General features: G+C 39.2%; 4 protein-coding genes across 8 annotated transcripts in view; 2 read left to right on the forward strand and 2 right to left on the reverse strand.

Moving 5' to 3' along the window:
* The window catches only part of LOC143151879 (uncharacterized), a 43528-nt gene extending 33983 nt beyond the window's left edge, over nucleotides 1–9545 (forward strand). For 3 of the 4 annotated variants that reach the window (XM_076321356.1, XM_076321355.1, XM_076321353.1), the window contains exons 6-11: nucleotides 1162–1461; nucleotides 2082–2387; nucleotides 3004–3306; nucleotides 8408–8552; nucleotides 8632–8792; nucleotides 9036–9544. In XM_076321356.1, coding sequence (XP_076177471.1) covers nucleotides 1162–1461; nucleotides 2082–2387; nucleotides 3004–3306; nucleotides 8408–8552; nucleotides 8632–8792; nucleotides 9036–9373 — 1553 coding nt within the window. In that variant the 3' untranslated portion in view covers nucleotides 9374–9544. Of the gene's footprint in view, nucleotides 1–1161; nucleotides 1462–2081; nucleotides 2388–3003; nucleotides 3307–8407; nucleotides 8553–8631; nucleotides 8793–9035 lie in introns of all 4 variants that reach the window. The other variant, XM_076321357.1, reaches the window with a different exon arrangement.
* Vlet (COMM domain containing 10 protein valette) lies at nucleotides 9522–10841 on the reverse strand. The gene is made up of 4 exons (XM_076321362.1): nucleotides 10513–10841; nucleotides 10352–10412; nucleotides 9916–10279; nucleotides 9522–9829 (listed from the first exon to the last, which is right to left on the reverse strand). Exons 2-4 carry the CDS (start codon nucleotides 10378–10380, stop codon nucleotides 9629–9631), a joined length of 594 nt encoding a protein of 197 aa, XP_076177477.1. The 5' UTR covers nucleotides 10381–10412; nucleotides 10513–10841; the 3' UTR covers nucleotides 9522–9628.
* Nucleotides 10358–12558, forward strand: LOC143151881 (putative methylthioribulose-1-phosphate dehydratase). The gene is made up of 5 exons (XM_076321361.1): nucleotides 10358–10883; nucleotides 11108–11202; nucleotides 11277–11545; nucleotides 11628–11829; nucleotides 11912–12558. The coding sequence occupies exons 1-5, from the start codon at nucleotides 10854–10856 to the stop codon at nucleotides 12030–12032; spliced, it is 717 nt and encodes a 238-aa protein (XP_076177476.1). The 5' UTR covers nucleotides 10358–10853; the 3' UTR covers nucleotides 12033–12558.
* LOC143151880 (CWF19-like protein 1) lies at nucleotides 11162–14060 on the reverse strand. 2 transcript variants are annotated; one of them, XM_076321359.1, is made up of 4 exons: nucleotides 13275–14060; nucleotides 12529–13183; nucleotides 12135–12459; nucleotides 11167–11503 (listed from the first exon to the last, which is right to left on the reverse strand). In XM_076321359.1, exons 1-3 carry the CDS (start codon nucleotides 13886–13888, stop codon nucleotides 12160–12162), a joined length of 1569 nt encoding a protein of 522 aa, XP_076177474.1. In that variant the 5' UTR covers nucleotides 13889–14060; the 3' UTR covers nucleotides 11167–11503; nucleotides 12135–12159. The 2 variants fall into 2 exon arrangements, with proteins under 2 accessions (XP_076177473.1, XP_076177474.1); XM_076321358.1 differs by having other exon boundaries at nucleotides 11162–12459.
* Between the last annotated feature and the right edge of the window lie 175 nt (nucleotides 14061–14235).

Here is a 14235-nt window from a genome sequence, read left to right on the forward strand (position 1 = left end):
GCAGTGTTGATATTGATGAAATTTACGTATCACGAGGCACAGTACGTTTCGTTGTCGAGCGATCGAACAGTTTTATTTGTAAAATTACCCATTTACAAACTCGTATTGAATTTGAATACATATCATTTTGAATTTTACAGTATAATTAGCAACCGCGGTGGATTACCAGCGGTAGTAACGCAATCAAGGACAAACGATAAATTCCTTTCTTTCGAACGCCATTCGAGCTTGCGCATAATTTACATAATCTTGTTACATCGCTTCTCCTTGCATTCGAAAGTAAACATTCTCGTTAGGAATCCGAAGATTCCAAGATTACTAGTGGTCGTTACGTAACGGAAAATTAATCCAACTAAATCATCGATATAGAAATTGACCCTCTGTAACCCTACGCGAGTCTGACGTCACATAAACATATAATGATTTTAAAGCAAATGTATAGTATAGTCATCGACGAACCTTTTTACGAAAGCCATTCCTTACAATTTCTCGACACGGATATACTTTCAATTTGTCTTTTGGCTTGTTGCGCAACTTTTTACAAAAATTATAAATAAATTGGCTCACGGAGGGTCAAACCTTCCTATCTAGTTACGTTTCGGTCCTCATCGCTGTACAAAGTTTAACAATCTTGCATTTTTCACCCACACTGATTTCAATCGGAGCAATTGGAAAAAAAAACTTTGATCAATATTTTAACTATACTTTTATTTATCAAAATTACTTCCTTACAAAAATATCGAACATACGATAAATACAATACTGTTTATACATTTGCACAATTTTCTAACAAAATTTCTCTCGTACAGTACGCTGTTTACAAATACATAAATGCAGATTCGTCGCGTTTCGCACGGTATTTATTATCATTATGTGTACACGAGCAACATCTGGAACGTCTCTTAGACGAAATACACGGCGCAACGAAAACAATGCGCAAACGAGACGAAACGATATACGGCTCGCGAGTCGTAACACGATACAGTGTCGGGTTACAGGCTCGTAGATGTAAACAATCTACTAGTCGCCTCGTATGACTCGAAATTGATAATCGTCCCGCGTAATGTGTAAATGGATCCAGAAGTTCGTATCGATGTTTTCGTACGATCGACGAAACTCGTGTGTGTGTCTGAGTTTAACATCGCCGCTCTTATTCCGCAGTCGAATTCGTACAATTGTCCAGAGAGATTCAAGTAGCGTCCGGTGAATCGGTGCTGCTCAGATGTCTGGTGAACAAACCGGTGGTACAATGCGAGTGGTCCTGGAGGGCCTCGAACTCCAGCCAGGACCCGTTGCTGGTGAAGAAGTTCAACCCGAACAAGGACGCCGAACACGACTGTTCGATGCGTTTCAAGAACATCCTGTACGAGGAGGAAGGTTTGTGGACGTGTGGTGTTCGATTGTCACCGGATGGAATTCTTCACGAGGCACCACCTGCGACCGTTAGCCTCTTGCCCACAGGTAATCGTCGGTTTAAACCATTTGCATATCGAGAGGCATTCGATGACTTGGTCCAATTTCTCTAGAGATCGCTAATCGTTAAAATATCAATTTTATTTGGTTGTTTGGAAAGTCGTTTATACACTCAAAAAAAAATCGTGTTTCATTTTCACAAAAAAAAAAAAAACGAAACGACTTTTCCAACGATCTAATAAATACAATTTTTCTAGAGATCGAAACGCCGCGTCTTGTTAAAATATCGATTTCAAAGCGTTCTTTTGCGTCGAGTTATCGTTGCTGAATGATTATCGGTGTGAATTGCGCGAAAAATTCGCGAGTGTACGAATCGACGCGAAAAAGGATCGGTGTCGCGTGCTTCCCACGACGAACGAGAAAAAGATTCGCGTAAAATTTTTCTAGACGAGGAAACCCGTTCGAAACGTCGCTTCTCCGCGAAAAGAAAACGGACTCTCGATGTCGTCGGGTACGTTCGAATATCAACGAGGTGTCCCGATCGGTCGCGCCGGAATTTCTAGAAATTCGACGAAGTAAAACGTTGGCAAACAACGCACGAGCCTCGCGCGAATTTATCCGCCGGAACGTGCCTTTAATCGTTCGATTTATCTCGCTCGTTATTCCAGCCAAAGTCAGCTTCGTTGAAATGCCGACGGACACTTCCGCGCCGATCGGTACGGAGGCCACGTTGAAATGCATAACGAGCAGCCGCGTCGAGAAATGTACGTGGACCTGGAAACCGCTTCACGGAAACGATCCAGGAATCGTTGTACAGGAATTCCCGAGCAACGGCGACCTTGGTAGAGATTGTTCTCTCACTGTGGCGCGCGTGTACGCCGAAAAACAGGGTCAGTGGGCCTGCCAGGTGTCGATTAGCTCCCTCAACACGGTGCTCACTTCTCCCTACGTCAAGCTGACCGTCTACGAACAAGGTAACTTGCTTTTCGATACTTACGAGTCCGTCGTTTCAACGATTAACACGGTTCACCGTTCACGGGGAAGTTAATGTTCTATGGTATGTACATGGATGTTGATGTACGTGGAACAAGATAGGGTAATTTTGACTTTCCATTAACAGAGACAGAGACACGAGGGACAGAGATTTCTTTTATTAGAAATAATCTCTTTCAATTTCGTTTATCGTCGCTCCGATAATTCCGTGGGGCTGGAATTTGCTTCGTTCGCGTACTCGAACGATCAACGCGCGAATAACTTATTAAACTTATTAAATACACGAATAACTTGTTAAATTTAACTTATTAAATACACGTTTGAGATTATTTTAAAATAAACTCGATCTTATCCGTCGTATTGTGCAATTTTGTACACTGAAACGCTACCGAATGCAATGGATGCTCCCTTTCTACTCTGTCCAATCAGACCGCATTCCTTCCGCGTGCCATCAAACGATACGCGCACAGTAATCATCCTGATCTACCAATGTTTTCCTTTCTTTAGAGAGTATTAATAGAAAAAGCGACACTACCGACAAGGATCCGTCGATTGCTCCCGTTTCATCGTACATTGTGTCACCAACCGATGTTTCAGACGAGGTGAAGTTCTCTGAGCTCTCGCAGGACATCCAAATCTCGTCCGGTGGGAGCGTGTTCCTTCGTTGCGTGACCGCCTCGGCCGTGGAGCAGTGCCGATGGTCCTTAACGCCTGTGAACTCGAACACCACGGTGGTGGTGAAGCAATTCCCGGCTGCGGGTAGCGAGGCAAGGGACTGCAGCGTCCGGCTGAGCCACGCTCATGCCGAGCAGGAAGGACTCTGGACCTGCGGGGCAAGGATACGCGGTAGACAGAACTACACGGACGCGCCGCCGGCGAAGCTGAGCCTCCTGGAACCAGGTATCATCGAATCTTGAGACGGATTCGTGGCAATTCCTTCCACGGTGAGGGTGTTAAGCATTATCCGATCGATCATCGATCCTCGGATCTGTGGTCGACGCAACATCGCGATATCGTCGAGTGTTTCTTCGCGAGGAGATCGAAGGAACGGTCCAGAACGGCCATAGATCCCGAACAGTGGCGCAAACGTTGCGTACACGTACGCGCAGGATGAGTCACCCGAACACCAGGCTACGGAGCAGTTTTCCAAACCGTCCATCTTACGGAAAGTAACATCAAAAGGACTTGGTTAGACTATCTATCGCAATGGTACGATAGTCGACTACGTTTGTTTCTTTTTCTTTTCTTTTTTTTTTTTTTTTCAAATAGAATCGTGACCGTTCCACGTCGAAGGTCGTACGCTGGGAGAAGTTGAACAACAATCGTTGACGAGGATTTATCTCCCATTGAATCGTAATATTTATAACCATTGCGACGTTACACGCCGATACGTATCTACGAGCGTCTTGTCTTCGGTGTCTTGTTTTTTTCCGCGTCGAACCGAGGACTCCCCGTGGTGGGAATCGAAAGGTTCGGGTTCGCGATTTTCCCGGTAACTTCGCGAGATGCGCCCGTAACGTCGCGAAATACGCGATCGGGACACCCAGGTCGTTGAGGGTGTTGACGTTGGACTCTCCGCGACGTTGACTGAAATGATTTCGATTCGAGAGACTCAGCCTGCGCGACGTGTACACGACGTGTGCACGCGACGAACATTGGCATCGAGGTCGCGCGGATGAACGTTGAAAGAGACGCGGGGAAGCTTCGTGGCGACCAAGTGCGGAGAATTGTGCTCGATCGCGGTCCTTAGGAGCTGCGATCGGAAGGAACCGAGGCGAGGATGCACGGTAACGTGGGTAAAAAAAAAAAACAAAACTCGAGAACATCGACGATCGATCACGGATCTTGGGACCACCGTAGGACTCGCGAATTAATCGCGTCTAGGTCCCTCGAAGACCGTTGTGGGTGATGGCATCGCGGTGGTGATGGAATCTGCATGCCGTTCGAATAAGAAAAATAAGAGAAAAAAAAAAGAACTTTCGTATCGATCGTATGCATCTACGCGCGACTCTGTATGCGGAACGCCGTCCACCGGGGAATCGGTCGTAGGCCACGTGTGTTCTCCACGAAGTAACGAACGTATGGAAAACACGTTCGTTTTAACATTTCGCGAAGCTTGCTCCGTTCGATGTTTATCGAGGGATGGGACAATAGGCGTTCGTTTCTTCTAGGTGTTTATCGTTCTCTCTTCGGTAAGAGACTGCGGTAGAGGGTCTCCCGTAACTCGTGAGAGCAAGTAGAGAGATTGTACAACCGAGAACAACGACAAGTGTTTATATAGTAGCGCTTCGGTTGTCGTTGGTGGAGAGACAGAACGAATTTTGCTTTTAAAATTACTATTTTGCGTTTAATATTACTATTTTACGTTGAAAATTTCTCACACCTCGTGAAAGGAAAACGGACAACACGCACGATATTTGTACGAACTATTTCTCGTTGTTCTCGGGTGTACCGCAAGTTACGGGACACCCTGTACGATAGTTCGTCGAGGATTCGGTGTGTTTGGAAACGCGGGAAAAGAGAATAACAGAGATTTCATCCTCGTTATGGCGACGTCCGTCGTTCGATCGCATTTGCATTCGTTAGCATCGAATCTTCTTAATTTATCGCGCGTTCCGTCGCCTCTGTTATTGTTTTTCGCTCCGCGAGCTACCTCGCCGAAGATTTATCGGTTCGTGAAGCCAGACGACCAACGGCCGATCGATAATTCCATCCGTCTTCTTCTTCGAAGATCGGCTAGCCATACACTGGTGTTCTTTTCGCGTGGACGTTGTTCAAGCGAAGGAAAAGAAATTGTTCGTCCGTGAACTCGGAAACTGATTCTCTTCTGTCGTTCTAACCACCGTCGGGACCAAATTCGACGTACGAGCCGGTGAAAACCCCACTGTAATTATTCCACGCGAAAAAACGAAACCAAAACGCGAAACAACATTTTTCGAAACGACGCGTCCTTTTCGAGAAAATCGAGTTTGAACATTTTCGGAGCGCGCGCGAAAGAAAAATCAATCCCAGGAGAATATGCCAGCCGTGGTCAGACGTGTCCAGTCAGCCTCTATCGCGCCCGAAACTATGAAATTACTCGACGCTGTCCACATTCTACTTACAGTATTCCCCTTAGTCAAAAATCAATCTTATTACTCGATATATACTCGATCGTCTCGACCAGACGAATTTCGTTGTTTACATTAATTGTAATAATTCAATTCGATACTCGATAACGCGTGCAAGTTTTCCTTTCTTAAACGTCTTACTCTATTACTCTACTTTCGATATTGAAAAGAAAACCACGCGGGGGAAAATTGTATTCTATATTTTTTATCGATCTTATCTCCCGTTGCATTACCAGTCGTCACAACGTATACAAAAGGAATCAATCGACTCGTTGTCCACCGACGGAAAATTTAAAACGATCGCGACGATACGCGAAACGACGAAAATCCGTTCGCGGTGCACCGATCGTCCACCCGTACGGGATTCGTTTTTCTCGCGGAAAGAATGCCAATGTATGTTCAGTCAGCGCGTACATCGCCGGAAGTAACGTCGAGCAACGCGAATCCGCGAGATACGCATCGATAACGATTCACTTGGACCGTACGATCGACTTGTTCGCGGTCCCTCGATCACGACACGGTGTTTCTAAATCTCCCTCGCTGTGGAGCTGGGGAAAAATGAAATCTTTCGAGCGTACGTATCTCCCTCGTATCGGGTACGCCTCGAATAAGCGCGCACCATTTCGTCAAACAACATCTATCGCTCAATGTCATTCACCTTTTCTTATTTATATGCTCAACGGCAGGTCTACGCTCAAATGATTTCGCATTTAGCATAGTTAGTAGCCGCGGTTAGGTTACGCGAAACGGTAGGTATGTATCGTTATGTGTAAGTGTATTCGCGCGAGCGTTCTGGCTGCATTTCTTGTCATTCTTCGTATTATTTATTGTCGAAAGCCGCTACGTACGAGCGGGGAAAGTGTTCCGCGCGAAACGCGTCCGTGCTTCGTGAAAACTCGCACGCTTCGCGGCCGGAACCGCGTCTCAATTCCGACGATCTCGACGCGCGACACTTTCGAAGGACTCCGAGAACCATCACGCGGGGGTTGTGTGTATGTGTGTGTACGTTATCTCCATCGACGAATCGAGGAGTCGATCACTTCGAAGCGACCACGCTCCGCGGAAAGATTTCGGCGCGAGCGACCGATTTTACCGCGAGAAATCAACTTTGGGGGCGCGAAACGGTGGTTCGCGCTGTTCTGTACTGTTTTTTGTTTTTTTTTTCTTTTTTTTTTAATTTCTGTTTCTTCTCTCTCTCTCTTCTTTTCATACGCGACGTTTTCAGAACTCGCGACCGCGTTAGCTGGTAATTATTTAAAAGACTACGCAAGGAACTCTAACGTTTAAGGTTACGAATATTTATTTGTTAAGCGATTTAGGTACTTTAAGAGACTCCGCGGTGTGTGCTATAGTAACGATTAAAAAACGCCCCGTTTCTTCCGGACTGCGAGGGGCGAAGCCCTACGCGATTATGGTTGGCGCTCGACGGAAAGGAAAGTCGAGCATAATCGATCCAAGACCAACCCAGAGACGACGTTACGGTGAAATTTTTGTCCGTAATTAAGCGGAACTTTTTAGAATATTACGATACACACGATATTACTATATACTCATTATATCCAACTACATGCTAAAGTTAACGCTAAGTAGACAATTTTTACTGTTAAGCTACTCTCGTTTATATATACGTATATAATATATATGTATGTATATATATATTAAAAAAAAATATATAATGAGAGAACGACGCAGCGTTGTCGTTACTCGGTTCGGATACCATTCGCAAAGTAATAACCGTAATTTGAAGCGAATCAGTCGCAATCAGACGAGGCACGAATGACACCCGAAACTTCCACTAGGAAGGGACTTTCGATCGCGACGATTGTTAATCGAGAGGAGGGGGCATTCAATTACGGATAACTCGGGACACGATGTGTGCAAATGAATCAAACGTAGAACGCTTCGTTCGAAGTTAATTAATATCTTCGTGTGCCATTGAATTACTGTTAAGTTTCCAAAGTGAGCAAGCAATTCGTGAATCTGCACCGGGGGTGGATCGTGCGTTTGAGCGTCAATCTCCGGCATTGTAAACGATTTCTTTGAATAAATGGTAATACGAAAACTGCGGCCTTCCTCGTTATCATTGTCTTCGATATTAACAACCGATCACGTCGGAACGTTCGTATCTACAAAATTGGAACGTACGTACCTAGATTACGCGTACGCCGAACGAGCGACCGAGAACGAAGGTCCGAGCACTATCAATTGGCCGCTCAAGGCCACCGAGATACTATCCCCACCGTACCGTTTGGTCAGTCCCCACCACCACTCTCGCTCGCGTCGCTTCGCGTGAACCCGCTCTTCGTAACGCCCGACAGAACACGAAAGTGGTCTCGAGCGATCAATTAGGTCCGTTACCGACCGTGATCGAATAATTGCCACATTTTTCGAGAAGTAAGTGTACTTCGGGTACCAATTGTTCAAAAAATTGGAGACAAACCAGCATTGGAAATTCTATATTTTGAATCGCGACACTCGAACACGATTGATAAATGTTAACGCCTCACGACGCTATAACGTGAGTGAGAGTCTCTATAGCGTTAAATCGCCGTAGAACGTTTCTTTCGTACCCTAAAAAATGTGACAATCATAAAAGTGGACTGTTTCGCGTGTTCGGTCTATCCACTATATGTATACACACGTACACACACCGAACACTTTTCACACATTCGACACACTTTTCTCATTGTCTCCTAGAAGAGAATACCATGTCACGCGGTAATCGCTTGCGCACAATTCGAGCACTGAATGCACATATGTCGATCTATGTTCCTTTGTCGAGGGACCTGCACTGAAGAAGAGACATCAACGCTTTCGGTGATTGGGGTAGGAAAGATGGAACGGACCAGCGACAAGAAACATTGATTATAAAAGGTATTGATGATTTTTAGAACCAGTGACTATGGCATTGTGGGCTACGCCCCATCAAATGGTCACGCTAGCGTGTAAAGTGGAAACTGTGCTATCGGAAGTGCAGTGCCACTGGATCCATGCGCCGAAGATTCATATACATCAGAACATGACCGGTATAAAAAGGTAGCTTTTTAACTTTGTTACGCAGACTCGATGAAACTGAGACCTTAATTACATTCCCTTGTGTTGTTCGATATTTTAGGCATAACATACAGATGGACTACGGTACAGGGGTTTGCACGCTGCAATTCAAACCGGATCATTCGGATTTAGGGCAATGGATATGTAAATTCACCGTCGCTAATGATTACGGTGATGAAGAATTGGGAAGCGCGTCTCTTGTTCTATTGAATAGCCTAAGCGGTGCGTATTATTAAATTTGCAAGCGTAATTAATATTGTCTTTAATGTAGGAACGAGAAAAACCGTAAGTGTAATTAGTGTGATTGTCCCATTGCACTTAAAAGCATAAATATATTCATACTTTTTGTAATAGAGGTTTTGATAAACTTCTAGATTTTTTAGTCGGTAATATTTATGAAAAAAAATATGACGTTTCTTACATCTACTTATACAATTGAATTTTATGTCTGATTTGATGTTATAGATGAAAAGCTGGGATGGATAGTAGGCGCTTTGACGGCTATGATTTTGTTTCTGATGATTATTGTAGTTGTTTTGGTAGTTTGCAAAGCACGTTTGTTTGTCAAAAAGTCATCACGAATTCTGGAAACAGTATCTCCATTGGAAAAGAAACACAATACGCGATTGAACCACGAACGATATTCCCAGAATCCAAGAAAAATAGATACACAAATTCCTACTCAAGATAATCAAAATATATTGAACATTGATAACATTCTACCCAACAGAAGTCCGCATTTATATGAACGAGTTGAAAAATATAGAAGATCATCAAAAGTGTATGAAAATATTCGAATGTAAGAGAAGTCACTTTTGTTCTTAATTCAACTGTATCATAAAATCAAAACTAGCTTGTAATGTAAATAAAGTTTTAACGAAGTATATGTATATTGTAACTTACAATTACGCATAATAATTACTCGACCGAGAGATATTAGGAAGCATGTAACGATTAAATACGTTTGTAATAAATAGGAAAAGTTAAAAAATATATTTTATATAATATTAAAAGTTTTAGCGACAATTATAAATAATAATAACTATTTCTTCTTAAACTTATTTAAGAGCATCTAATTGTGACTGTATCTTTTCTAAATTCTGATACAACTCTGTTAGTTCCTTTTTATCGAATTCAACGGTTAATTTAGATTCCTGCTCTCCTGTTAAATTCAATTGCAGTAATGCCATTGGACGCACGTCCTTCTTAATAGTGGAAGATGCAGCTTGAATATTTAAACACCAATCTATATCTTTAACCTGAAACAAAATAATGAATATAAAAAAATTGTGCTGTTTACATTTTATCAAAGTATGTGCATTGAATATTTATCTTTATATTATACCTGAATAGGAAATATAGACTTCTGTTTAAAATTATCAATAATGCATTTACCATATGTGACCCATGCATTCAGAAATATTTGAACCTTATCATCGTTAGTTTTAAAGGTATCTTTTAAAGTGTTTTCCAAAGATTGTGATTTTATAATGTTACAAGCAGCTTGCTTATAAATTGATATTATTGCATCTAAAAGGAAAACTAGATCATCTTTATTTAAGTCTAAAGAAACCAATAATTTTTCTTCTTCTTCTTCACTGAATATCTTTGAGTTAACATTAGATTGCAGTGTTTGACAAATACGATTTATAAGTAGTCGAAATTTACTATTATCTATTTGATTTGCTATTTTTAGTCCTCGTTCGAGCCTAAAACCAATAATGCAAATATTAACTATCATGTGCAAAGTATTTTAGAGAATTCAAAAATTTAAATACTACCGCGGTGTCACAGCGATCCAAGTTGCCATGTTACTCAACTCACTTATAGGTTAAACGAAAACTTTAACATAAAATGTTGAAAAAATTAAAGAACATTAAAGAACATCACGACCTTAGTAATAGTTCCACGAGTCAAACATTCAATCTTTCAATAATATTACCTCTAACTCAATTTCACATCACAATTTATGTGTATACTTTAGTTGACGTGTCATTTACAAAACCGTACACTTAAAATGTTTATAACAATTAAATTAATGCTACATTTATGAACGTAATGTATGCAGTAGATGCATATCGCAATTTTAAAAAAGAGATCTTATTCAGACTTATTTTTTTCTAATTATAATAGCTTGCACTCTGCCCAGATTTATTGCACACGCGTTAATGCCATGCGCAAACAGTGTCCATGTTGTGATTGCTGAATTAAAATTGATAAGGATTTTACACTCGCATATAAAACGAGTCACAATTTATTTCAAGTTGCTCATACCTATTAAAAATGGCTTCATATGATGATAAGTATGATAAGGTATTATGTTTAAAATATTGTGTTATATTCATTTCATTTAGATAATTATATTAAACTACTTTTTTATTATCACAAATCACACCCAATTCGTAAACATGAATTTGTTTAATTCATTATTTTATTTTAATCTCTGATTGTTCGTTACTTTAATCCTAAAAAATGTGTATAATAAATAATTACCATTATAATATACATATTTACATGTAAATTATTCCATTTTATAGGAACACCCAAGAAATTTGATTCCTGAATTATGTAAACAATTTTATGATCTTGGATGGGTTACTGGTACTGGTGGTGGTATATCCATTAAACACGAGTCTGTATTGGTTTTTTATCAAGTTATATTTAATGCGTTTTTATACCATTAATATTTATTTATTGTTTTTATAGAGATAAAATTTACATTGCTCCGTCTGGTGTCCAAAAGGAACGTATCTGTCCAAATGAAATGTTTGTACAAAATATTGATGGACAGGACTTAGAATTACCACCGACAGAAAAAAAATTAAAAAAATCCCAATGTACTCCATTATTTATGTGCTCATATTTAAGAAGAAATGCTGGAGCTGTGATTCATACTCACTCAAAATTTGCTGTAATGGTAACATTACTTTGGCCTGGAAAAGAGTTTCGTATTACTCATCTCGAAATGATAAAAGGTATAGATTTAGATAATTATGTGAAAAAGATATGGAATTGTTGCTATCATTTATGAAAACAAGTTAAAATAATATAACACAGGTATACGGAATCAGAAATTAAACAGGGCATATCGTTATGACGAAGAATTAGTAGTGCCAATAATTGAAAATACTCCATTTGAGGAAGAATTACGCGATGAATTGGATAAAACTATTGTAGCTTATCCAGAAACATGTGCTGTATTAGTACGAAGACATGGTGTTTATGTTTGGGGTGATTCATGGCAGCAAGCAAAAACTATGTATGCATCTGCTATTTTACTCTAACTATTATGTATATCTTTATTGCTCTCATCTACTAAATATATATTTCTCTTTTTGCAGGGCAGAATGTTATGATTATTTATTTGATATTGCATTACAAATGAAACAAAATGGTTTAAATCCACTTGCAACTCCAGAAAACTATGAATTAAAATACCAAAAAAATGAAACAATGAAATAACATTATTCTTATTTTTTACTTTCATAAATTGTAATAAATTACTCTTTCTGTATATTTCACAAAATCGTCCATTTATAAATGTATATACATATATTACAATACCAATTAGTTGACGTCGTACACATTTTCAAGTATCTAAATCGAATGGTTGAAATTCTTTCCTAATTTTGTTTGCCAATTCAATTTCCTCTTCTTTGTCCATTTGACAATCTTTCCAATCAATTCTGTCATTGATATCTAAGATTCTATCAGATGCTAATACTTCTCTTCCAAATTGGAGTGGAAAATCTTTTTTAATTCTATGATACAATTTTACTCCACTTGGCAATTCTACATAAAAATATAGAACACCTGGTTTTGCAATTTGTTGCAAATCTGTATGTGTGGGTAATTCGGATATTTTAAAATTATTACATTCTGCCATTTCCTAAAACAAAAACATTAAAAAATGACTATTATTGTATTTTTATCAAATACTGATAATAAAACAATTTACCTCAAACATTTCTTTCAAAGCAGGTGCCAGATTTTTATGAACAGGTATAACTTGCAGCTGACAATGAGATGTTTTGTAATTACGTTCGAAGAACACAGGTACTTTATCCATAGTGGCATAATATTTTGTTATAGAATTTCTATACAGATCCATTTCTTCTTTTACTTCTTTTGGTAAAATAGAAAGACTCTGGTGATGTGTTATTGGTAGAATTAAAAAATGATCTTCGACTAATCCACCTCTAGCAAGGGCAAGATAAACCTCAGATCCAACTGATATTACTAAGTGTTTAGAAACTTCAGGACTTGATAAACAAAACCAGCATTTTGCTTGATCAAATTCAGGTTTTGGTCTCTTAATAGGTCCTTCTAAATGCCTTGATCTCTTTGTGATTTCTTTAGAATCCATGTCATAAAAGAATTGTGTGCGTTTTGGTTCTGTCTTCTGTGAAGAAGGCTCATTGTACAGCATTGATTTAGGATAAGGACTCTCTGTTTCATCTGTAGTTTTCATAACTAAGTCAGATAAACGTGTTCTGTCAACTGGAGTCAAATTTAATGCATACAGCCACTTTTTTTTTTGGGTATTCATTACAGGTGCAAGTGCTATAAATCTCGTTGCTATTTCAATGTTACCTTCTTGTTGACTTTGATTTCTGAAAGTTAAAAAATTAAATTTATAATTAAAATTTCAAATTCAATTATAAGGACATAAGTTTTTTTATTGCTAATGAAATATTTAATCACCTATAAGGTGGTCTTTCATAATGAATTCCCTCTAATGCTGATACATGATATCTTGGCTTTACTTGTACAGCCAACCATGCAATCAATTTAGAACCCTGATATATAAAATTTGGTTTATTAGGGTCTAAATTTGTTATGCCAAGGGGCCAAGGAGAAGTTAATAATATGTCAATACCACGAAAACTGGGCTGACCTCGCAAACAAGAATTCTTAATCGATATAACATCATTTTCATTGAAACATGTAGATTTTGCTTCAGAAGAATTGCTTTCTGTACCAGTCACATAGGCTATTTTCAGCCCTGAACTGGCAGTATAAACTCCACGTTTTCCAAGATAAGTCAGATTTTGACATATTTCACAACCATCTTCGTCTGGATAATTCTCTAAATCAATTTCTCTATTGGCGCCAATAATATACGTTGGAACTGGAATATTTTTTGCGCCATTTTTATATATCTCAAGTTCTATATTATTTTCACCGAAAAAATTTCCAACGCATAACAAAAAGTCAAACGGACCGCTTTTTTTATTAATAGCTTCAACTTTGTTAAACAAAAACTTAAAGTGACCTTCCACATCTCCACAAATTAACACTTTTTGTTTTTCACTCATGTTTAATAATATAACCTATACCAATCACTTAATAAAAGTATTTACAACTGACACGATTCCAAAAATAAACCAGAAGTTTGTTAATCGTATAGATAGAATAATTTTCTGTTAGCGAGATACAAATAGGTACATTTATGTAAAAATAAAGTTTTACAACATTGTTTTACCGCATTTAACGTAAACAACTTCACAGATCGTTTAGATTCGTTACTAGATAACTAGTTCTATTTATTGACGTAGTGCTAAAAAGTTCCTAAACACAATAGTAACTTTAGTAATAAAATTATTGTAAAATGTCAAATATAAAGATTTTAATTCAGTTTAATGTTTAATTGCAATAGAAACTT

Source organism: Ptiloglossa arizonensis, chromosome 10 (assembly GCF_051014685.1).
Source record: "Ptiloglossa arizonensis isolate GNS036 chromosome 10, iyPtiAriz1_principal, whole genome shotgun sequence".
Classification (NCBI taxonomy): domain Eukaryota; kingdom Metazoa; phylum Arthropoda; class Insecta; order Hymenoptera; family Colletidae; genus Ptiloglossa; species Ptiloglossa arizonensis.

Coding starts and splice junctions, on each gene's coding strand:
- Vlet (XM_076321362.1), bottom strand. CDS start 10,380: ATGGCAACTTGGATCGCTGTGACACCGCG. Junction 10,280..10,351: donor TGGATCGCTGTGACACCGCG/GTAGTATTTAAA, acceptor TATTGGTTTTAG/GCTCGAACGAGGACTAAAAA. Junction 9,830..9,915: donor AGTCTATATTTCCTATTCAG/GTATAATATAAA, acceptor ATTTTGTTTCAG/GTTAAAGATATAGATTGGTG.
- LOC143151881 (XM_076321361.1), top strand. CDS start 10,854: ATGGCTTCATATGATGATAAGTATGATAAG. Junction 11,203..11,276: donor GGTATATCCATTAAACACGA/GTCTGTATTGGT, acceptor TTGTTTTTATAG/AGATAAAATTTACATTGCTC. Junction 11,546..11,627: donor TCATCTCGAAATGATAAAAG/GTATAGATTTAG, acceptor AATATAACACAG/GTATACGGAATCAGAAATTA.
- LOC143151880 (XM_076321358.1), bottom strand. CDS start 13,888: ATGAGTGAAAAACAAAAAGTGTTAATTTGTGGAGATGTGGAAGGTCAC. Junction 13,184..13,274: donor TATGAAAGACCACCTTATAG/GTGATTAAATAT, acceptor TTTAACTTTCAG/AAATCAAAGTCAACAAGAAG. Junction 12,460..12,528: donor CTTTGAAAGAAATGTTTGAG/GTAAATTGTTTT, acceptor TTTTTGTTTTAG/GAAATGGCAGAATGTAATAA.